This window comes from Oncorhynchus mykiss, chromosome 16, assembly GCF_013265735.2.
Source record: "Oncorhynchus mykiss isolate Arlee chromosome 16, USDA_OmykA_1.1, whole genome shotgun sequence".
Taxonomy (NCBI): domain Eukaryota; kingdom Metazoa; phylum Chordata; class Actinopteri; order Salmoniformes; family Salmonidae; genus Oncorhynchus; species Oncorhynchus mykiss.
Genome location: NC_048580.1, coordinates 33661509 through 33686692, shown reverse-complemented (window position 1 = coordinate 33686692; position 25184 = coordinate 33661509). Strand labels below are relative to the sequence as shown.

Below are 25184 nucleotides of genomic sequence, written 5' to 3'. Positions count from 1 at the left end.
CCCGGAGTGCTGGAACAAAGGAATGGCTGGGACCAATTCACATTTACAAATAAATAAAATGAGAAAAATAAATTGGATGGGTATAATTTGTATGTATAATAGTGTTCATAATTACTAAATCGGGTACAGTTGTATACATGTATTTAAAATTGCATGAGCCGCTTCTGGGAATTCTGGTACAATGCCGGCAAAGACGGCTGAATTCCGGTAGAAGGAAACTGCCGATGTTCTTGGGATGATTCCGGGTGGAGTGTCACCAGCAAAGCACCCCCACACCAGAACACCACCTCTATACCTTACGGTGAGAAATACACATGCGGAGATCATCCGTTCACCCACACCGTGTCTCACAAAGACATGGCGGTTGGAACCAAAAATCTACAATTTGGACTCCAGACCAAAGGACAAATTTCCACCGGTCTAATGTCCATTGCTCATGTTTCTTGGCCCAAGCAAGTCTCTTCTTATTGGTGTCCTTTAGTAGTGGTTTCTTTGCAGCAATTCAACCACAAAGGACTGATTCACACAGTCTCCTCTGAACATTTGATGTTGAGATGTGTCTGTTACTTGAACTCTGTGAACCATTTATTTTGGATGCAATTTCTGAGGCTGGTAATTCTAATGAACTTATCCTCTGCAGCAGAGTTAAGTCTGGGTCTTCCATTCCTGTGGTGGTTGTAATGACTGGGCGGTGAGTCAGAAGCAGGTGCAACGTTTTAATAAAATAACAACACAAAGCACACGCCACTAGCATAAGGCAGTATGCAGATACACAAGAACAACACCAACTAGTGAGTGAACATGGGAGAGTGACAAAGGGGAGGAGATTAAGGTAACGGAGTCCAGGTGTGAATCATAATGATTAACAGGTGTGAATCATAATGATTAACAGGCCCGGTGGTTAGTACTCTGGCGACGTAATAAGCAGACGTGATAGCTGTCCTCCTGAGAGCCAGTTTTATCATCGCGCTTGATGGATTTTGAGACTGCACTTGAAGAAACTTTAAAAGTTCTTGAAATGTTCTGTATTGACTGACCATGTCTTAAAGTAATGATGGACTGTAATTTCTCTTTGCTTATTTGAGCTGTTCTTGCCATAATATGGACTTGGTCTTTTACTAAAATAGGGCCATCTTCTGTATACCCTCCCTACCTTGTCACAACACAACTGATTGGCTCAAACGTATTAAGAAGGAAAGAAATTCCACAAATAAACTTTTAAGAAGGCACACCTGTTAATTGAAATGCATTCCAGGTGACTATCTGATGAAACTGGTTGAGAGAATGCCATGAGTGTAAAAAGCTGCCATCAAGGCAAAGGGTGGCTATTTGAAAAATCTCAAATGTAAAATATATTTTGATTTGTTTAACACTTTTTGGTTACTACATGATTCCATGTGTTATTTCAGTGTTGTCTTCACTATTATTCTACAATGTAAAAAAAATTGTAAAAATAAAGAAAAACCCTTGAATGAGTCGGTGTACCAACACTTTTGACCAGTATTGTAGGTGTTCATGCTCTCTTGAGAACCTTGATGATCTCAAAATGGAGTCAGACGGTAGTGGTAAGCACCCTGAGGTTGAGCTAGTCAACAGTTGTAGTGGAGACTTCCAATGTTTGCTCTGAGAATCCTACCAGAGATGATTTTGTACAACAAGTGGGACACAATCATGAAGTGGAACGACATTTATTGGATATTTCAAACTTTTTTAACAAATCAAAAACTGAAAAATTGGCCGTGCAAAATTATTCAGCCCCTTTACTTTCAGTGCAGGAAACTCTCTCCAGAAGTTCAGTGAGGATCTCTGAATGATCCAATGTTGACCTAAATGACTAATGATGATAAATACAATCCACCTGTGTGTAATCAAGTCTCCGTATAAATGCACCTGCACTGTGATAGTCTCAGAAGTCCGTTAAAAGCGCAGAGAGCATCATGAAGAACAAGGAACACACCAGGCAGGTCCGAGATACTGTTGTGAAGAAGTTTAAAGCCGGATTTGGATAGAAAAAGATTTCTCAAGCTTTAAACATCCCAAGGAGCACTGTGCAAGCGATAATATTGAAATGGAAGGAGTATCAGACCACTGCAAATCTACCAAGACCTGGCCGTCCCTCTAAACTTTCAGCTCATACAAGGAGAAGACTGATCAGAGATGCAGCCAAGAGGCCCATGATCACTCTGGATGAACTGCAGAGATCTACAGCTGAGGTGGGAGACTCTGTCCATAGGACAACAATCAGTCGTATATTGCACAAATCTGGCCTTTATGGAAGAGTGGCAAGAAGAAAGCCATTTCTTAAAGATATCCATAAAAAGTGTCGTTTAAAGTTTGCCACAAGCCACCTGGGAGACACACCATGTGGAAGAAGGTGCTCTGGTCAGATGAAACCAAAATTGAACTTTTTGGCAACAATGCAAAACGTTATGTTTGGCGTAAAAGCAACACAGCTGAACACACCATCCCCACTGTCAAACATGGTGGTGGCAGCATCATGGTTTGGGCCTGGTTTTCTTCAGCAGGGACAGGGAAGATGGTTAAAATTGATGGGAAGATGGATGGAGCCAAATACAGGACCATTCTGGAAGAAAACCTGATGGAGTCTGCAAAAGACCTGAGACTGGGACGGAGATTTGTCTTCCAACAAGACAATGATCCAAAACATAAAGCAAAATCTACAATGGAATGGTTCAAAAATAAACATATCCAGGTGTTAGAATGGCCAAGTCAAAGTCCAGACCTGAATCCAATCGAGAATCTGTGGAAAGAACTGAAAACTGCTGTTCACAAATACTCTCCATCCAACCTCACTGAGCTCGAGCTATTTTGCAAGGAGGAATGGGAAAAAATGTCAGTCTCTCGATGTGCAAAACTGATAGACATATCCCAAGCGACTTACAGCTGTAATCGCAGCAAAAGGTGGCGCTACAAAGTATTAACTTTAACCCAATTTTTCAGTTTTTGATTTGTTAAAAAAGTTTGAAATATCCAATAAATGTCGTTCCACTTCATGATGGTGTCCCACTTGTTGTTGATTCTTCACAAAAAAATACAGTTTTATATCTTTATGTTTGAAGCCTGAAATGTGGCAAAAGGTCGCAAAGTTCAAGGGGGCCGAATACTTTCGCAAGGCACTGTAAATTTGTGTCATGCTGCTCTGTGCTTTGCTCTCCGCTAAAAGGGGAGATCAGTGGGGTAGCATTGAGTGTATAGGTGAATCAAATGAAAAGGAATGTTCCTAGTGTTTGTGGCGCCTGCTGTTTGTTGAGACGTACAGTATACCTAGTGGCAATGGTGATACTGAGAATACTCTGTCTATCTTGTTGCGCTTTCACACAGAGTTTCTTCCCGATAAGGTCAGGTTGTAATTACTATTCTGTGAGGGCCTATGTTCCGAACAAGCTTTGGTTCTTTACGTGCCAGGGATTCAGACATGTTGCAACAGTGTGTAGAAGGGAGATCCCACGATGTGACAAATGTGCAGGAGGCCATAGTCAGAGGGAGTGTACATTTGGGATACAGAAAGCACTGTGTCAACTGGGGGGATGCCCATGCAGCTGGGGATCCGAAGTAAAGAGAGAGAGATTGCCAGAGTTCGAGTGGGGCAAAAAAAGTTTCCTATGCTTAGGCATTGAAGCGAGCTGAGGAAAGCCTAGGGGTGAGTGAGTGGACTGGGAGTCCCCCAGTGAGTAGGCCTGAAGAGAGGATGAGTTTCAGTAAGGTTAGATTTTTTTGCGTTGATGGAGTGGAAATCAGACTAGATAAATGTGGTAGTTCCAGCAGCAGAGAAATATTTGGGTGTGAGATATTTTAATGCAGAATATCTACAGGAAGTTTAGAGAGAAGGGGTTCCATCCTTCCAGGCCGACAGCCTGGTGTAGGATTGTGTGGTGGGTTTTTAGGGATAGTGTATAGGTGCATGGTTAGATGGTGCTGCAATTTAGGTTTTTACCATTCCCCTTTTCACTTTATTTTTTTGTTTTGTCACATTGTGGAATGCACATTCCCAACTGAGAAAGTCAGCAATATGCCAAAAAGTGTCTATTCTGCCAGAAATTCACAGGAAGAAGTAGATTGGCTTGATAGTGGCATTGACCATGTTGGTTGGCTAGAAAACCTTGACATTAGACATCGTTCACTTTTGGGAACTGGTCTCTCAGCCTGGTCTCATAGACTTGATGTAACATAGTAAACGTAAATCCGGTACATTCAAATTAGTATGATATGTTACGTTCGGTATGGTTACATTAGACAGATGGTTACTTGTTTGGGGTGGATAGGTGGGCGTATAATGCGATTGTCTAGCAACCCAACGAGTTTGAACCTCATCACGGACAACTTTTGCATTTGAGCTAATTAGCAACTTTAACTACTTATTACTTTGCAACTACTTAGCATGTTAGCTAACCCTTCCCCTAACTATTTTAGTTAACTCTTTAACCTAATTCCTAAACTTAACCCTAACCTCTAACCCCTAACCTAGTTAACGTTAGCCACCTAGCTATAATTCGTAACACACACTTTTTTTAACCTTTATTTAACTAGGCAAGTCAGTTAAGAACAAATTCTTATTTAAATGACGGCCTAGGAACAGCCTTGTTCAGGGGCAGAACGATAGATTTTTACCTTGTCAGCTCAGGGATTCAATCTTGCAACTTTTTGGTTACTAGTCCAATGCGCTAACCACTAGGCCATCATATATTTGGCAAATTTTTTAACATACAAATTGAATTTGGAATTTGTAACATACCATACGAAATTAGTGACTAACATTCAGAAATTAATACATACCATACAAAACATCCTAAATGGAATCGCAGATTTACATACAGACTAATACAAAATATTCTGAGACCAGGTTGGGTAGCTAGCTATCTTTACATTTTAGCAGAAGCTATTATACAGAGCGATTTACAGTATTAAATCCATACATTTTAATACTGGTCCCCCTTAGGAATCAAACCCACAACCCTGGCACGCATCACAATCCTTGCACTTTGAAACCAATGTATAGCACCGTTGACCTGGCAAAATGGTTGAAATTAGTGGGCGTGTTCCACAATGCAAGCGACTGCCAACTGACTGATATACAATTCACTTTCCATCATAAATAACTAACTCACATTATTATTTGTAGATCAGTCAGTCACAATTTACCCATGAAACATTACGATTTTGATCATCCGGTCAGTTTATAGAAGCTCGAGCTGGGTAAACTTAAACTTAACACAGTCAGTGCGATAAGTTTGAAGGCGAATGCATGCACATTATTTGTGCTGTACTATTATAACTGGGTTTTGTAATCTTGTTGTTATTTTTTTATTGAGAATAATAAGTATCACACATGCGTAAATTACACGCAGTTTTGATACGTTTCCGTAAATGACCGCTTCTTTGTTCGTCACAGCTTATTGGCCGTGTTCGAGAGCATCAAAACGACTGCATGCGGCTGCCGACTGAATGATCTACAAATCACCCTGCATCATAAATAGTGACTCATTATGATTTGTAGATCAGTCAGGCAGTCACAGTTTACCCATGATGCATTGCGGTTGCGATCCTCTCGAACACGGCCATTGTGGGAAGTGGTGGTGCTGAAGAGGCAACAACGAAGATGGCGTGCTGTGGGAATTGCTTATGTTGTCACTGCTGCTGCAGGGATGAAGATACACGAACACCCGAGGAACTGGTGAGAGAGAATCTGTATAATGTCTTATAATGTGTAGAATTGCCTCAATGTGCAATATATTGTGTGTGAGTTTTCCAAGGAAAACTGAGCCCATGTCCTGACTTCACCCTGGCTGGAGAAAGCTCCACCCTGTTCTGTTGTGTGGATATCTCTCAGTGCTATCTTAGGTAGCTAACTATGTTGCACAATAGCTTGATAAATAAATATTGAGTTTGACTATGTTACAGAATATAGCTGTCAGTAACATTATAGGCTAAATAAATGTTTTGGGGTAATGTGTTCTGTGAGTCAAACTAAACAACATGACACCTAGCTGACAGTGCTGAGCAACTATGCTAACTAGTAGCCACTGGCAATACGCTAGGAAATTTTATAACTAACCCTCCATGTTTTATCTGTGACTCAAGCTTGATGCTTGCTAAGCACGACCGATGCCATGTATTTATGCATGATGTGCATTGTTTAATAGAGGCCCTTGTCAAACACCCTATCGGACTGTTTGACAAGGGGGCATTCATTGTCGAGGAAGGGTATGGTTAAATAAAGGTTACATTTGAAAGAGAGCAACGTTAGCATCTAGCTATTTGTTTCCCTCCGGCTATTCACAGCCTTGCATGACTCAGGAAGAAACCTCAGCCAACAGCTTGCTCTTTTGTTGGGGTTATTGTGTGGCATATAGTACTAGGTGTAGTAAGTGCCAGCTATCTTTTCATGATGACTGGGAAGGTGCACTACACTGCATAACCTTATTTGTCAGGCTGAGAGTAGTTTTGTGTCATTGTTTTGTTATTCTTCATGCACAATGATGGCAGTGTCACATTCTTCTAATTTCCAGACTATTCTTGGGGAAACTCAAGATGAAGAGGATGAGATCCTTCCAAGGAAAGATTATGAGGTGATGAAATCCCTTTGAAGCAGATCAAGATGTTGGCCTAACTCCATATGAATGAAGGGAAAATAGACACACCCAAATGAGCATCAGTGTAGCTCTTGACTAGCCTGGTTGCCAGTCTGTTTCAGCTTTTTTTGCCAACTCCTTATGGAATTGTCATGTCAATATAAGGACTGACAATGACAATGGAGTAGGCAAGAGCACAAAATAAAATGGGACCAGACTACCTCTTGACCACGTCTGTTACCTGAGTATCATTGAAATCTTTCTCGTCAGAAAAGTAAACTACAGATTGAATTCAATTAAACACACACTGACTCAATGGTTCTCTCTATATTTTGGCAGAGCCTGGATTATGACAGGTGCATCAATGAACCATATGTTGAAGTTCTGGAGGAGATGAACAACAAGGTATACTAAGAAATTAATTGTGGCATTGGTATTGTGATAAATAAGCCTACATTTTGAGTTAGTTACAAAGTCGTTACTAAGTCATTAAGTATGTGGTTAGACTACCAATTACACTAGAATGCCTTTATTTTCAGAAGCTGTAAAAAAAACTACTTTTCATTTCCACAAACTGCATATTGCAATTGTGTTGTTTTCCTATCTCTTCTAACATGGGTTCTTCTATCACGTTATTAGAGAGCCAAAAAGTATGAAGCTGTGAGGTGGATGCTGGTGTTTGCCATTGGAGTTTCAGTAGGCCTGGTAAGTGCAATCATGTTCTATGCTGGATGAAGAATCAGACATTCTGATTTTTGGTTGGCTTACATACCGGTATGTTAGCAACAAACAATGGACCTCTGTACATTCTCTGGAAATAATGTATGACGACGATATGGATGATGCGCAGGTGCTTCTGACAAATGTCTGCATGCTTTGAAAATAAACTGCATATTAAACTCTTATTAACACCATTCTCTTTCTTTCAGGTGGGTGTTTTTGTGGACTTTTTTGTACGCCTTTTCACTCAGCTCAAATTCAACTTGGTGGGAAAATGTATCTTTTTTTGAAGATGGACTATTTCACTCAAAAGTCAATGCCTAATTCATAATGTCTTTCTGATGTTGAATATTTGCAAATCAACATATTGTATCAGTTGAGAGCTTTGAGGTGTTGTGTGGCAGACAATGCTTTTCCTTAGCCAGTGTGTGCTAGCTGTGGAGGAGTGCAGCGAGAAAGGCTGCCTGGCTCTTTCGCTTCTTGAGCTACTGGCCTTCAATATGATGTTCATCTTCATCGCCAGTGTGTTGGTCCTCATTGAGGTAAAGACGCTCTACACAAATACCTAACGTGTCCTTACATGCTATTGTTATGCTATACATTAGTAAGATGGCGCCGACCGACATGGCAGCTCTGCTTCTAGCTCGTAAGCAACTTTGCAGTTTAATTTTTTCACGTGTTTTTTCGGACATTATTAGCCCATAATGTTTTTTTGTGTTACATATAGCCGGAAATAACTTTTTGATATCAGAGCGGTGGTAAATCGCCAGCATTACGACCAGGAATACGACTTTCCCGAATTGGATCATTTGCTTGTACCCCCCCAGGGTAATTTAACTTATCCCAGAGGCTGCTCCAAGTCGTCGCCGGTCGGAGAAGAGGTATTCACACCATCCACCACTTCCGAGGTTATTACTCGCTAATGTTCAATCTCTGGACAATAAAGTAGACGAGCTCAGGGCGAGGATCTCCTTCCAGAAAGACATCAGGGACTTTAACATACTCTGTTTCACGGAATCAAGGCTTTCTCGGGATATACTGTCCCCGTCTATACAGCCAGCTGGGTTCTCAGTTCATCGCGCAGACAGGAATAAAAATAACTCTCTGGGAAGAAGAAAGGTGGGGGTGTATGTTTCATGATTAACTACACAAGGTGTGATTGTGATAATGTACAGAAACTCAAGTCCTTTAATTCACCCGACCTAGAATACCTCACAATTTAATGCCGGCCCTATTACCTCCCAGGAGAATTTTCTTCGGTTGTAGTTACAGCCGTGTATATTCCCCCTTAAGCCAATACCTCGAAGGCCCTCAAGGAACTACACTGGACTTTATGCAAACCACATATCCTGAGGCCGCATTTTATTGTAGCTGGGGATTTTAACAAAGCAAATTTGAGGAAAATTCTACCGAAGTTCTATCAACACATTGACTGTAGTACTCGCTTAGAGAAAACACTAGATCACTGCTTTTTGCCTTTTCGAAATGCTTACAAGGCCCTCCCCCGCTCTCAGATCACGACTCCATTTTTCTCCTCCTTTCCTATAGGCAGAAACTCAAACAGGAAGTACCCGTGCTAAGGTCTATTCAAAGCTGGTCTGACCAATCGGAATCCATGCTTCAACATTGTTTTGATCACGTGGACTGGGACATGTTCAGGTTAGCCTCTGAGAATAACATTGACGCTTAAACGGACACCGTGACTGAGTTCTTTAGGAAGTATATAGGGGATGTTGTCCCCACGGTGACTATTAAAACCTTCCCTAACCAGAAACCGTGGATAGATGGCACATTTGCGCAAAACTAAAGCGTGAACCACCGCATTTAACCATGGCGAGGTGACTGGGAATATGGCTGAATATAAACAGTGTCGTTATGCCCTCCGTAAGACAATCAAACAGGCAAAATGTCAGTACAGAGACAAAGTGGAGTCGCAATTCAACGGCTCAGACACGAGACGTATGTGGAAGGGTCTACAGACAATCGCGGATTATAAACGGAAAACCAGCCACGTCACGGACACCGATGTGTTGCTCCTGGACACCGACGTCTTGCTGCCCGCTTTATGGATAACACACTCCCAAGTACTGTGGGCTCTTCTCTGTGGCCGACGTGAGTAAGACATTTAAGTGTATCAATTCTCGCAAGGCATCCTCTAGCCGCGTACTCAGAGCATGCGCAGGCCAGCTGGCTGGAGTGTTTACAGACATATTCAATCTCTCCCTATCCCAGTCTGCTGTCCCCTCTTACTTCAAGATGTCCACCATTATTCCTGTACCCAAGAAAGCAAAGGTAACTGAACTAAATGACTATCGCCCTGGAGCACTCACTTCTGTCATCTAGAAGTGCTTTGAGAGCCTAGTTAAGGATCATATCACCTCTTCTTCACCTTGACACCCTAGACCATTACAATTTGCTTACCACCCCTATAGATTCACAGACGATGCCATCACACTGCCCTATCCCATCTGGACGAGGAATACCTACGTCAGAATGCTGTTCATTGACTATAGCTCAGCCTTCAACACCATAGTGCCCTCCAAGCTCATCATTAAGCTTGGGGCCCTGGGTCTGAACCCCGCCCTGTGCAACTGGGTCCTGGACATCCTGACAGGCCACCCCCAGGTGTTGAAGGTAGGAAACAACACTTCCACTTTGCTGATCCTCAACACAGGGATCCAGGGCCTCAGCCCCCTCCTGTACTCTGTTCATCCATGACTGCGAGGCCATGCACGCCTCCAACTAAATCATCAAGTTTGCAGATGACACAACAGTAGTAGGCCTGATTACCAACAATGACGGGACAGCCTACAGGGAGGAGGTGAGGGTCCTGGCGGAGTGGTGCCAGGAAATAACCTCAATGTCAACAAAATGAAGGAGCTTATCGTGGACTAAAGGAAACAGCTGAGGGAGCACCCCACTATCCACATCGACGGGACCACAGTGGAGAAGTTGGAAAGCTTCAAGTTCCTCGTCGTACACATCACTGACAATCTGAATTGCTCCACCCACACAGACAGTGTGGTGAAGAACGGCAACTGCACCGCCCGCAACCGCAGGGCTCTCCAGAGGGAGGTACGGTCAGCACCCGATGTCACAGGAAGGCGAAAAAGATCATCAAGGACATCAACCATGCATCAAAGCTGGGACAGAGAGACTAAAAAACAGCTTCTCTCTCAAGGCCATCAGACTGTTAAGTAGCCATCACAGCTACATGGAATCACTGTCCACTCTAATAATGGAACACTAGTTACTTGAATAATGTTTACATACTACTTTACTCATCTCATATGTATATACTGTATTCTATTCTACTGTATTTAGTCAATGCCACTAATACATTGATTGTCCTAATATTTCTTAATTCCATTAATCTACTTTTAGATTTGTGTATTGATGTGAATTGTTAGATACTACTGCACTGTTGGAGCTAGGAACACAAACATTTCACTACACCTGCAATAACATCTGCTAAATATGTGTATGGGATCAATACATTTTATTTTATTTTTAAAGTCAACTCCTGATAAATGCAGTAGCTTAGGATTGTCCTGATACCGTGTAGTTATCAGATCAATTAAAAAGGGATATTGCACTTCAACAGAGTTTGCTCTTATCTGAAGTGTACTTGTCAGGAGTCTACTGTACTGTACTGCCTGCATGCCTGCCTGTACTGAACATGCTCATAATCCCTTTGACAATACTCATTATCAAAACCTCTTTTTAATTATTTTTTTTATACCTGTTGGGCAGTTATTTAGGTTTTCTTTGCTTGTCTGGTGGTATCATATCAGAATTGTCCCAACTCCTTCTGATTGTCCCTTTCCTGTGTTCTTTAGCCTGTAGCTGCAGGCTCGGGAATCCCTGAGATCAAGAGCTACCTGAACGGAGTAAAGATACCTGGAATAGTCCGGCTACGGACTTTCGTCTGCAAGGCTATCGGAGTCCTCTTTACCGTATCCGGAGGTACTACAAAATAGATGGCACAAGGTCATATTCACTAGGCACCAAACGGAAGACAACTGAAACAGAAAGGGACTACCTGAACATGTCCAATAGAAACAGTAGTTATTTAGCTTTTTCAAAACATTTTGCTACAGTGTGCACTAATGAATACGACCCCTGACTTTCCAACAGATGCAAACATTATAGCATTTAACTAAAAGGAATCCAATGGCAAAGCGTCTGTTCCGCCTTTAAGTGTTTGATCCCTCAGGTCTGTTTGTGGGGAAGGAGGGTCCAATGATCCACAGTGGAGCCATCGTGGGAGCCGGACTCCCTCAGTTTCAGAGCATCACTTTCAAGAAGATCAACTTTGACTTCCCCTACTTCCGCAGTGACCGGTACAGTAGCATACTCTGTAAAGTGCTAATAGTGCAGTTGTTCATCATTATAAATTACATCTCTGCTTAATCTTGATTTCAGGGACAAGAGGGACTTTGTGTCGGTGGGGACGGCGGCTGGGGTGGCGGCTGCGTTTGGGGCACCAATAGGGGGCACCCTCTTCAGCTTGGAGGAGGGCTCCTCGTTCTGGAACCAGGCGCTCACCTGGAAAGTGGTAGGTCAAAGGTCACAGACAGAGACGCATGCAAACACACACACACACAGGCTATTTTTCTGTCATTGTCAGTCAGCCTGGTCTGAAGTACCACTCTCTTCCTGTCTACCCCCCAGCTCTTCTGCTCCATGTCTGCTACGTTCACCCTCAACTTCTTCCGCTCGGGGATCAACTACAACAAATGGGGCTCGTTCCAGCTGCCTGGCCTGCTCAACTTTGGAGAGTTCAAGGTACAAGCACACGTTCATGTTGTGGAGGTGTGCAGATAGTGTGTGCATATAATGGTTTGGCAACTTGAATTCCATGTCTCCATGGGTGTCCATCCCTCTTCCACAGTGTTCAGACGGGGATAAGAAGTGCCACCTGTGGACGGCGGTTGACCTGGCCTTCTTTGTCCTGATGGGGGTGGCGGGAGGGCTGCTGGGGGCCTTCTTTAACTGTATCAACAAGAGGCTGGCCAAGTACCGCATGAGACACGTCCACCCCAAGGCCAAGTTTGTCAGGTACCTGCTCGGAGTGATATGTACATATACACTTAATTGTAGTGACAGTTGCATTGCTGCAATGCTTTGTTACAAATGCAACTTTTGTTTTTCAAATGATCAATATATTTAACTTCCCCATCTGAGTGGAAAGGCATATTTCTCAAAGGGGTTACAGTGATTTGTGTTTCATGTCATGTTCTTTGTCTGGTCCCTGGGAAGGGTTCTAGAGAGTCTGCTGGTTGCCATGGTGACCACGGTGGTGATCTTTGTGGCATCCATGACATTGGGTGAATGTCGTGACTTGGCCTCCACAATCACCAACAACAACACGACAGCTCTGGTACGTTTGGCAGAGCTCAACTTTATAAAAAAGTGAAGCATATAAAAATAAGATAACAGCTGTAAAACAACGTTATAATCATCCTAAAACAAGCACTAAAAGCATATTGAAACATAACGAGACCATAAAACTACATGCAGTGGGGCAAAAAAGTATTTAGTCAGCCACCAATTGTGCAAGTTCTCCCACTTAAAAAGACGAGAGAGGCCTGTAAATTTCATCATAGGTACACTTCAACTATGACAGACAAAATGAGGGGGAAAAATCCATAAAATCACATTGTAGGATTTTTAATGAATTTATTTGCAAATGATGGTGGAAAATAAGTATTTGGTCAATAACAAAAGTTTATCTCAATACTTTGTTATATACCCTTTGTTGGCAATGACAGAGGTCAAACGTTTTCTGTAAGTCTTCACAAGGTTTTCACACACTGTTGCTGGTATTTTGGCCCATTCCTCCATGCAGATCTCCTCTAGAGCAGTGATGTTTTGGGGCTGTTGCTGGGCAACACGGACTTTCAACTCCCTCCAAAGATTTTCTATGGGGTTGAGATCTGGAGACTGGCCAGGCCACTCCAGGACCTTGAAATGCTTCTTACGAAGTCACTCCTTCGTTGCCCGGGCGGTGTGTTTGGGATCATTGTCATGCTGAAAGACCCAGCCACGTTTCATCTTCAATGCCCTTGCTGATGGAAGGAGGTTTTCACTCAAAATCCCACGATACATGGCCCCATTCATTCTTCCCTTTACACGGATCAGTCGTCCTGGTCCCTTTGCAGAAAAACAGCCCCAAAGCATGATGTTTCCACCCCCATGCTTCACAGTAGGTATGGTGTTCTTTGGATGCAACTCAGCATTCTTTGTCCTCCAAACACGAGAAGTTGAGTTTTTACCAAAAAGTTATATTTTGGTTTCATCTGACCATATGACATTCTCCCAATCTTCTTCTGGATCATCCAAATGCTCTCTAGCAAACTTCAGACGGGCCTGGACATGTACTGGCTTAAGCAGGGGGACACGTCTGGCACTGCAGGATTTGAGTCCCTGGCGGCATAGTGTGTTACTGATGGTAGGCTTTGTTACTTTGGTCCCAGCTCTCTGCAGGTCATTCACTAGGTCCCCCCGTGTGGTTCTGGGATCATTTTGACCCCACGGGGTGAGATCTTGCGTGGAGCCCCAGATCGAGAGAGATTATCTGTGGTCTTGTATGTCTTCCATTTCCTAATAATTGCTCCCACAGTTGATTTCTTCAAACCAAGCTGCTTACCTATTGCAGGTTCAGTCTTCCCAGCCTGGTGCAGGTCTACAATTTTGTTTCTGGTGTCCTTTGACAGCTCTTTGGTCTTGGCCATAGTGGAGTTTGGAGTGTGACTGTTTGAGGTTGTGGACAGGTGTCTTTTATACTGATAACAAGTTCAAACAGGTGCCATTAATACAGGTAACGAGTGGAGGACAGAGGAGCCTCTTAAAGAAGACGTTACAGGTCTGTGAGAGCCAGAAATCTTGCTTGTTTGTAGGTGACCAAATACTTATTTTCCACCATAATTTGCAAATAAATTCATTAAAAATCCTACAATGTGATTTTCTGGATTTTTTTCTCTCATTTTGTCTGTCATAGTTGAAGTGTACCTATGATGAAAATTACAGGCCTCTCATCTTTTTAAGTGGGAGAACTTGCACAATTGGTGGCTGACTAAATACTTTTTTGCCCCACTGTATTCATACAACAACCATCCTTAAAACGTTTATTGGTGTTTTCTGTTGCCTCTCTGACCTCAGATTGGCCGACTGAGTTGAATGAAGTGAAATGGCATTGATCCCAACCGTGCTAGTGTTCAGGAGGGTGCAACGATGAAGAACATTCAGATAGAAGTGTATTGTATAGAACCGATATGATGGTCTGTCATGTAGATTAGGGAATCCAGATAGAAATGAATGAGTAGCTCTATCTGCAACGTACTGAACACTTCACCTTACTGAATATACCCCATTTTCAATGTTTGACCTCACTGAACATACCACAGTTTCAACATTCAATGCTTTTAATGGTGTAAATGAACCGATTCATCGGGCAGCACACACCGTCACTCCAGTGTCGGCCATTGTGTTAATATTTTAACGTTTCAATCTATGGCATAGACATCACCTCTATTCCAAAACTGTTTCCCCAGGTCTCTAGTCTAGTATACACTCAGGTCCTTCAGAAGTGGAGTTTCACATTTTGAATACGTACCACATCGGACAGACATGTATACAGTTCTGTATACATTAATGTAACTAAAGTTAGAAACATGCTCCCATTCAATGGTTTTGTTACAATGGTAAAATGTGTGATATGGCGCTTTATCTAGGTGTCCCTCAATGAAGACGTCATCAACTCTACAATCCGCCAGTTCTTCTGCCCCAACAAGACGTACAACGACATGGCCACTCTGTTCTTCAACCCTCAGGAGGTGGCCATCCACCAGCTCTTCCACCAGGACGGTGAGACAACAAGGGCTGGATCTTGGATCAGTTTAGCCTTTTAGATAATGATGAATGAGATTATGGACAAGCTCAATAATCTCTATTTAAAGTACTTCTTGGTTCCAGGACTAGGCTTAATCTGTGTTTTATTTGAACAGGGTCCCTAGTCTCTACACGTACACACCGAAATATGTTTGTGTACTCGTGATGGCTACACTTTAGTTCATCATTATACAGAACATAATGAACAACTCTGTGGCCAGCTCTGAAAAATATCTGATGTGATTGGTCAAAATACCAATTCATGGAAGAAAGATCAGCGTTGGACTGCCTGTGTAAACGCAGACTTAGTGTGTGATTTCCTGTGTTTCCTGTCTGTCTCTGTAGGTACATTCAGCCCTGTGACGCTGATTGTGTTCTTTGTGCTGTACTTTTTGTTGGCGTGCTGGACGTACGGCGTGTCGGTGCCCAGCGGCCTCTTTGTGCCCTCGCTGCTCTGTGGTGCCGCTTTTGGACGCCTGGTGGCCAACCTCCTCAAAATGTAAGACCAATTTTCTGATAAAGTTCGTAATGTTAGGCCAACGTTCTCATAATCAACTGTTCTCAGTGTTAGGCATGAGCTAATGTACACAAATTGTTAGGCTGTCATTCTTATTATAATTTTTTCCCCACGAAATGTAAACCCAACGTTCTCATAGTCAGTACTCAAATATGTAAGCCCAACTGTCTCGTAACAAAATGTCCAGGAATGGTAATGGTGTATATCAGATTCATTCATATGTACAGTACCAGTCAAAAGTTTGGACACACCTACTCATTTCAGGGTTTTTCTTAATTTTTGCTATATTCTACATTGTATAATAATAGTGAAGATATAAACTATAAAATAACACATATGGAATCAAGTCGTAACCCAAAAAATATATTTGAGATTCTTCAAAGTAGCCACCCTTTGCCTTGACAGCTTTGAACACTCTTGGCATTTTCTCAACCAGCATCATGGGGTCGTCACCTGGAATGCATTTCAATTAAGTGTGCTTTTGTTAAAAGTACATTTGTGGAATTTCTTTCCTTAATGCGTTTCAGCTAATCAGTTGTTGTAACAAGGTAGGGGTGGTACACAGAAGATAGCCCTATTTGGTAAAATACCAAGTGTATATTATGGCAAGAACAGCTCAAATAAGCAAAGAGAAATTAATATAAGACATGAAGGTCAGTCAATGTGGAAAATGTAAGAATTTTGAATGTTTCTTCAAGTGCGGTCGCAAAAATCATCAAGCGCTATCATGAAACTGCTCTCATGAGGACCGCCACAGGAAAGGAAGACCCAGAGTTACCTCTGCAAGCAGAGGATACATTAATTTGAGTTACCTGCCTCAGATTGCAGCCCAAATAAATGCTTCAGGGTTCAATAACACAGACACATCTCAACATCAACTGTTCAGAGGAGACTGCGTGAATCTGGCCTACATGGTTGAATTGCTGCATAGAAACCACTACTAAAGGACACAAATAATAAGAAGGGACTTGCTTGGGCCAAGAAATACAAGCAATGGACATTAGACTGGTGGAAATCTGTCCTTTTGGTCTGATGAGTCTAAATTAGAGATGTTTGGTTCCAATAGCCGTGTCTTTGTGAGACGCAGAGCAGATGATCTCCGCATGTGTGGTTCCCACCGTGAAGCATGGAGGAGGAGGTGTGATGGTGTAGGGGTGCTTTGCTGGTGACACTGTCTGTGATTTAAGGCACACTTAAACAGCATGGCTTCCACAGCATTCTGCAGCGATATGCCATCCCATCTGGTTTGCGCTTAGTGGGACTATCATTTGTTTTTCAACAGGACAATGACCCAACACACCTCCAGGCTGTGTAAGGGCTATTTCACCAAGAAGGAGATGGAGTGCTGCATCAGATGACCTTGCCTCTACAATCACTTGACCTCAACCCAATTGAGATGTTTTGGGATGAGTTGGACCGCAGAGTGAAGGAAAAGCAGCCAACCAGTGCTCCGCATATGTGGGAACTCCTTCAAGACTGAAAAAGCATTCCAGGTGAAGCTGGTTGAGAGAATGTCAAGAGTGTGCAAAGCTGTCTTCAAGGCAAAGGGTGGCTACTTACATTTTAATTTGTGTCACACATTTTTGGTTACTACGTGATCCCATATGTGTTCTTTCATAGTTTTGATATCTTTACTATTATTCTATCATGTAGAAAATAGTAGAAATAAACCCTTCAGAAAGTTTTCATACTCCTTGACCCACATTGTGTTTATTTATATATATATATATATATATATATATATATATATATATATATATATATATATATATATATATATATATATATATATATATATATATATATATATATATATATATATATATATTTTTTTACACACAATACCCCATAATGTTGAAGTGAAAAGGAAATACAGAAATCCAATTTACTTTAGTATTCCCACTCCTGAGTAGAAGCACCTTTTGGCGGCGATTACAGCTTTGAGTCGTCTTGGGTATGTCTGTACCAGTTTTGCACATCTGGTTTTGGGGATTTTCTTAAGCTCTAAGTTAGATGGGGAGTGGCAGTGAACAACAATCTTCAAGTCTTTCCACATATTTACAATGGGATTCAAGTCTGGGATTTATCTGGACCACTCAAGGACTTTCACATTCTTGTTCTGAAGCCATTACAGCATTGCTTTGGCTGTATGCTTTGGGTCATTGTCCTGTTGGAACATATATCTTTGCCCCAGTCTAAGGTCGTTTGCACTCTGAAGCAGGTTCTCTTCAAGGATTTGGCTGTATTTGGCTCCATTTATTGTTCCCTCTATCCTTACAAGTCTCCCAGTCCCTGCTGCTGAAAAGCATCCCCATAACATGATGCTGCCACCACAATGCTTCACGGTAGGGGTGGTGAGCTATGCCTGGTTTTCTCCAGACATAGTGCTTTACATTCAGGCTAAATCGTAACATTTTTGTCCACAGAATATTTTTGCCTCATGCTCTGTCTGTCACGTGCCTTTTTGCAAACTCCAGGCATGCTCTCATGTGCCTTTTGCCAGACGGAAGCGACTCCTGAGAAAATCTCCCATAAAGCCCAGATTGGTAGGGGCATGCCTGGAGTTTGCTGTAGAGACTGTTGTCCTTATGACAAGTTCTCCCATCTCAGCCAAGGAACTCTGAAGTTCTGTCATTGGGTTCTTGGTCACCTCCCTAACCAAGGTCATTCTTGCCCGGTTTCTCAGTTTGGTTGAACTCTAGGCTCTAGGCATAGTCTGGGTAGTTCCATATTATTGAGACCACTGTGCACTTGGAAACTTTCAATACTGTAGAAGTTGTTTTATACCCTTTCACAGATGCCGTGCTGTGAAAAAGTATTTGCTGCTTCCTTATTTCTTTTTTTTTTGTTGCACATTTGTCACACTTAAATGTTTCAGATCATCAAACAAATTTAAATATGACACAAAGCAACTGCATTTTGTGTTTACTTGAGTTAAGTGATGGTTTTATTTTTTGGGGGTGGGAAAGCAATCCGAACTTTCATGGCCCTATGTGAAAAAGTAATTGCCCCCTAAACTTAATAACTGGTTGTGCCACCCTCAGCAATCAAGCGTTTGCGATAACTGGAAATGAGTCTTACACGTCGCTGTGGAGGAATTTTGGCTCACTCATCTTTGCAGAATTGTTTTAATTCAGCCACGTTGGAGGGTTTGAGCATGAACCACCTTTAAGGTCACGCCACAGCATCTCAATCGGATTCAAGTCCGCACTTTGACTAGGCCACTCCAAAATCTTCATTTAAAAAAAAAAGCCATTCGGAGATGGACTTGCTGGTGTGTTTTGGATCATTGTCCTGCTGCAGAACCCAAGTGTGCTTCAGCTTGAGGTCACGAACTATTGGTCGGACATTCTCCGTCAGGATTTTTTGGTAGAGAGCAGAATTCATGGTTCCATCAATCACAGCAAGTCGTTCATGTCCTGAAGCAGCCCCCGACTATGACATTACCACCACCATATTTGACTGTTGGTAGGATGTTATTTTTCTGAAATGCTGTGTTACTTTTATTCCAGATGTTACGGGGACGCACACCTTCCAAAAAGTTCAACTTTTGTCTCATCAGTCCACAGAATATTTTACCAAAAGTCTTGGGGATCATCAAGATGTTTTTTGCCAAAAGTGAGATGAGCCTTTGTTCTTTTTGGTCAGCAGTGGTTTTCGCCTTGGAACTCTGCCATGGATGCCATTTTTGCCCAGTCTCTTTCTTATGGTTGAGTCATGAACACTGACCTTAACTGAGGCAAGTGAGGCCTGCAGTTCTTTTGATGTTGGTGTGGGTGCCTTTGTGACCTCTTGGATGAGTTGTCGCTGCGCTCTTGGGGTAATTTTGGTAGGCCGGCCACTCCTAGGAAGGTTCACCACTGTTCCAAATTTTCTCAATTTGTGGATAATGGCTCTCGCAGTGGTTCGCTGGAGTACCAAAGCTTTAGAAATGGCTTTGTAACCCTTTCCAGACTGATAATGTCTATTACTTTGTTTCTCATCTGTTCCTGAATTTCTTTGGATCACTGCATGATGTCTTGCTTTTTGAGATCTTTTGGCCTACTTCACTTTGTCAGACAGGTTCTATTTAAGTGATTTCTTGATTCAACAGGTCTGGCAGTAATCAGGCCTGGGTGTGGCTAGTGAAATTGAACTCAGCTTTCCAAAAAATGTGATTAACCACAGTAAATTCATGATTTAACAAGGGGGGGCAATTACTTTGCTTTTTTTCCCTTAATAAATAAAATGATCACTTAACCCAAGTAAACACTAAATGCAGTTATCTTTGTGTAATATTAACATTTGTTTGATGATCTGAAACATTTAAGTGTGACAAATGTGCAAAAAAAAAAAAAAATCAGGAAGGGGGCAATTACTTTTTCACAGCACTGTATATGCTTCATCACAGTTCTATCTCAGAGATCTACAGTTGAAGTTGGAAGTTTCCATACACTTAGGTTGGAGTCATTAAAACATTTTTTTTAACGGCTCCACAAATTTCTCGTGAACAAACGATAGTTTTTGCAAGTCGGTTAGTACATCTACTTTGTGCATGACACAAGTCATTTTTCCAACAATTGTTTTCAGACAGATTATTTCACTTAGCATTCACTGTATCAAAATTCCAGTGGGTCAGAAGTTTACATACACTAAGTTGACTGTGCCTTTAAACCACTTGGAAAATTCCAGAAAATTATGTTGTGGCTTTAGAAGCTTCTGATAGGCTAATTGACACCATTTGAGTCAATTGGAGGTGTACCTGTGGATGTATTTCAAGGTGCAGGAGGGACTGGTGCACTTCACAAAATAGATGGCGTCATGAGGAAGGAAAATTATATTGATATATTGAAGCAACATCTCAAGACATCAGTCAGGAAGTTAAAGCTTGGTTGTAAATGGACAATGACCCCAAGCATACTTCCAAAGTTGTGGCAAAATGGCTTAAGGACAACAAAGTCAAGGTATTGGAGTGGCCATCACAAAGCCCTGACCTCAATCCCATAGAACATTTGTGGGCAGAACTGAAAAAAAGCGTGTGAGAGCAAGGAGGCCTGAAAACCTGACTTGGTTACACCAGCTCTGTCAGGAGGAATGGGCCAAAATTCACCCAACTTATTGTGGGAAGCTTGTGGGAGGCTACCCGAAATGTTTGACCCAAGTAAAAATGTAACTAAATACTAATTGAGTGTATGTAAACGTCTGACCCGCTGGGAATGTGATGAAATAAATAAAAGCTAAAATAAATCATTCTCTCTACTATTATTCTGACATTTCACATTCTTAAAATAAAGTGGTGATCCTAACTGACCTAAGACAGGGCATTTTTACTAGGATTAAATGTCAGGAATTGTAAAAAAAAACGGAGTTTAAATGTATTTGGCTAAGGTGTATGTAAACTTCCGACTTCAACTGTACAGACATTTCCTTGGATTTTATGGTATAGTTTCTGCTCTGACATGCACTGTCAGCTATGCACTGTCAAAGATGTTTCTTTCTAAGTCCTGTCCAATTTAGCCACAGGTGGACTCCCAAGTTGTAGTGACATCTCAAGGATGATCAAAGGAAATTGGATGTACCTGAGCTCAATTTGGAGTGTCATAGCAAAGGGGTCTGAATATTTATGTAAATGAGGTATTTGCAAACATTTCTAAACAAATTTTTACTGTCATTGTGGGGTATTTTGTGTAGATCCATTTTGAATTCAGGCTGTAACACATGTAACACATTCAGGCTGTAACACACGTGAAATAAGTCAAGGGGTATGAATACTTTCTGAAGGCCCTGTATATGGATCTGGTTTCTATGATTTGAAATCTGTTGGTTTGGAAATCTCCCAACTACTTTCCCAGTACCAAACTACTGTGAGATGTATGTATGCATGTATGTATGTGTAGCTGCAGTGTAACTTCCCATGGAGTTTGTATCTCTTAGAATGTGTAAAAATGCCAACAAAGCTACATTTTAAAGTTGACATATCCTCTGAGAAGGAATCTGATGATTGGGCACTTTCTCTAAGCGCTTCTCTCCCACACTCCTGAGTTTTTTCCTCTCTCTCTTTGACCCAGTTGTCCTCTGTACTCTGCTTTGTCAGACTCAGGCCTTTTGAGTTCTTGGGTTCCTGCAAGTAATGACTGCTTTCATGTGCCATGCTGAGGCCCTTGTAATGCCTGTGGGAGATTGTTAACTTAATTTTTAGCTAAGTTTCTCTTGGCATTTTGGACTGTAGGTGCCAGTTCATTGTCTCACTTCAGATAGTGTGATTTGTGAGTGTAATGCCACCTGTTGGACGATAATGCAAACTGTCTTATCAAAACAACATGATTAATATGTTGATTTACAGTTGGTTTACATAGATTTGTGGTGGTCTTAGGTATAAGAAAATAATGCCGTTTGAGCGGACAGTGCTAGCAATAAGCCTTAGAGTCTTTCCTTAGTAATCGCTATCGAACTGACCACTTTTAGGAAGTAATTTTAAAAAGTTGAGATTTCTCCCCCGTCCTTTGCTAAAACCTTTCCTAATGTTGACACTTACTGTTTCGACTGATCCTGCTTTTCCTGGTTGGTTCCTTTTTGGCTGTTCTGTTGCCACAGCAACCTGGGGATGGACATCTACTCTGGGACCTTCGCTCTGATTGGTGCAGCCGCCTTCCTGGGAGGTGTGGTCCGGATGACCATCAGCCTGACTGTCATTCTCATAGAATCGACCAATGAGATCACCTACGGCTTGCCCATTATGATAACCCTCATGGTAAAGTACACCTCATTGATTTGAACTTACATTCACAATTTAGTAGACTTGCATCAGAGTTGGTACTTACAGGATTATGTGTGTGTGCGTATGCTCAGGTGGCCAAGTGGACGGGGGATTTCTTCAATAAGGGCATCTATGACATCCACATTCATCTGAGAGGAGTGCCACTGCTGGAGTGGGAGACAGAGGTCGAGATGGACAAGTAAGAAAATAATACTACATTTCTGATAATAAAGATCAGTGGTCATTGTATCCAAACCCACTTACAACTAGCACATTTCTCTTCAGTATACATGCATATTCTGTATATATGTGGCTCTTTTCAGCCTTTAACCAACTGTGTAATCTGTTGATGGGTTTAAAAAAAAGCATACATAAAAAAAGCTTTTCCTTTTTACTTGAAAATAGGTTACCTTTTTTGAATGATTGAATTGGAATTTTACTTCCTGAATTGACTGACCCTAACCCTGGTACATGTTTGTCCCCCAGACTGACGGCCAGTGACATCATGGAGCCCAACCTGACGTACGTGTACCCCCATACGCGCATCCAGTCCCTGGTGAGCATCCTGCGCACCACCGTCTACCATGCCTTCCCCGTGGTCACCGAGAACAGGGACAACGAACGGGAGTTCATGAAGGGCAACATCCTCATCAGCAACAACATCCGCTTCAAGGTAGGAGCCAGGGCAACGTGCAGATGGAAATTGCATGAATAGAACTGACATGATCCTTTATTCTACATGTCAGAGATGTTTGTTCTACTGAACCTATTTCTATCTTAACATTTCACTATGTTGTGTCCTGGGGTGTATGCATTAGTTGTAGATCGTAGCAAAACGTTTTGCCTGGTTACTCTAGGACCCGAAAATATGCAAACATAACGAAACTGGGAGGGACCTACCTGGTTTTATCCAATAGAAACTCTTGTTTTCATTACAAAACGTTTTCCATTTGGATCCTCAGGCCAAACGTTTTGCTACAGTCTGTGACAAATGAATACACCTCTGCTGAAGGTGCCCTTGCCATACCACAAACTGCCACCAGGAGTAATCAGAACCCTGTTCTACTGTATAATGCATAGGTTGGGGCTACCGATAAAGGCCACTTAGTTTGGCCGTGTTTCCAATAATTGTAAAATGTTGTTTATCCTTCCTTGCTCCCCTCCTTCTAGTATTGTTACTGTAAAGCCCTTTGTGACATGTTAATAAAAAGTCTAGTCACATCTATTTATGTGTTAGGGCAGTGTCAGTAATTACATTAGGGAATGTAGGGAACAGTGATGCACAGACGGTCTTTTACTGTAAAATGATTTCCATTTATATGAACAGGAAGGTGTGTCTGTGGAGCATGTGTAACCCTGCCTTCTCCGCCAACAACCTCCTCAGAAAGCAAGCGTGCTGACGAGGGCCGGGGAGCAGCGGCGGCGCTGCCAGTCCATGAAGTCATACCCGTCCAGTGAGCTGCGCAACGTGTGTGACGACCAGCTGGTGGCCGTGGTGCCTGCTATGGAGGAGGGCCAGGACATGCTGCAGCAGATGCTGGAGAGGAGGTAAGCCTCACACATACATACATACGCACACCTTCATTCTCACACCTGACTTGACCCCATCCCATTTTTTACAACACCAACCATGTAACCATCCTATCCCCTGTAACTTTGACTTGGGTCAAATTGAGATTTTTTTTAAATCCATCATTCTTCTGAAATGAACTATTAATAAACTTTGCACACGTTGTAATCGATGGAGACACTGTAATGAGTCAGTCCGGTGTTTCTATTTGGAGAAAGTGCTGTTCTAACGTTTCTATGGCTGTGTGTATGTTTGTAGACATGCACCCTACCCTAACCTGTACCCAGACCAGTCCCCTAGCGAGGAGTGGACCATGGAGGAGCGCTTCCGACCTCTGACCTTTCACGGCATCATCCTGCGCTCTCAGCTGGTCAACCTGCTCATCCGCGGCGTCTGCTACGCAGAGAACCAGTCGGTCAGTGGCCCAACTCCCAACCCACAGGGTCGTAATCATTAGTGTTTGGGGGGAAATATTGATACAGGAGAGTATTGCAATATTATTTTTGCATTCGATTCTCTGACTCAAAGTATTAATTACATTTTTGTTAGCTGGTGCTAATCGGCTCTACCTGTGCCAAAACTCCAGTATTTCTCATCCTATGGTTTGTTATCCATCGGCCATTTTATTTCTGACTTATTAAAACTTGTTTTCTCATGCCTCTGTAGTGGCATGTAGTAAGACCTGCAGTGAGCCAGTTTTTTGAACATCGAATCACAATAAAATTGCAGTATCAAATCACAATACATATAGAATTGTGGTACATAAAGAATCGCACTTAAGTATTGTGGAAATATTATATCGTGATGTCCCCTGGCAATTCCTAGTATGAGGTATGTCAGTGGCATGTCATTTTCCTTTTTGAATGGTATTCAATGTGAAAAACATAAGCACAAGGGTCTTGAGCGCAAAAACGTAATAAATTAATCCTCAAATGCAAAAATGATTTTATATGTATCTTAAATGACCGGATTTTCACTAATGTTATGATATAATCGTCAAGCCCAATCAAAAGATTAGGGGAAAGGACCCGGAAGTATGACGTAGGACGATGTCACTTGCACATCGTATTCATTAGGCAACAAATTGAATAAAACGTACTGAAACATGAAGGAACCACATAACCTCTCGTTTTTGTTCTCTGTTGCGAAACGTTTTGC

At 42.1% G+C, this 25184-nt stretch overlaps 1 protein-coding gene across 1 annotated transcript in view; it reads left to right on the top strand.

The window, feature by feature from the left end:
- Positions 1 to 5449: 5449 nt before the first annotated feature.
- clcn6 (chloride channel 6) overlaps positions 5450 to 25184 on the top strand; it is a 28587-nt gene continuing 8852 nt past the window's right edge. The window contains exons 1-19 of the mRNA XM_021565635.2: positions 5450 to 5692; positions 6528 to 6587; positions 6930 to 6995; positions 7230 to 7295; positions 7520 to 7586; positions 7746 to 7852; positions 11150 to 11276; positions 11527 to 11653; positions 11736 to 11868; positions 11985 to 12098; positions 12205 to 12371; positions 12573 to 12693; positions 15047 to 15179; positions 15549 to 15702; positions 22294 to 22450; positions 22549 to 22655; positions 22943 to 23129; positions 23841 to 24004; positions 24285 to 24441. Coding sequence (XP_021421310.2) covers positions 5618 to 5692; positions 6528 to 6587; positions 6930 to 6995; positions 7230 to 7295; positions 7520 to 7586; positions 7746 to 7852; positions 11150 to 11276; positions 11527 to 11653; positions 11736 to 11868; positions 11985 to 12098; positions 12205 to 12371; positions 12573 to 12693; positions 15047 to 15179; positions 15549 to 15702; positions 22294 to 22450; positions 22549 to 22655; positions 22943 to 23129; positions 23841 to 24004; positions 24285 to 24441 — 2289 coding nt within the window. The 5' untranslated portion in view covers positions 5450 to 5617. The remainder of the gene's footprint in view (positions 5693 to 6527; positions 6588 to 6929; positions 6996 to 7229; positions 7296 to 7519; positions 7587 to 7745; positions 7853 to 11149; positions 11277 to 11526; positions 11654 to 11735; positions 11869 to 11984; positions 12099 to 12204; positions 12372 to 12572; positions 12694 to 15046; positions 15180 to 15548; positions 15703 to 22293; positions 22451 to 22548; positions 22656 to 22942; positions 23130 to 23840; positions 24005 to 24284; positions 24442 to 25184) is intronic.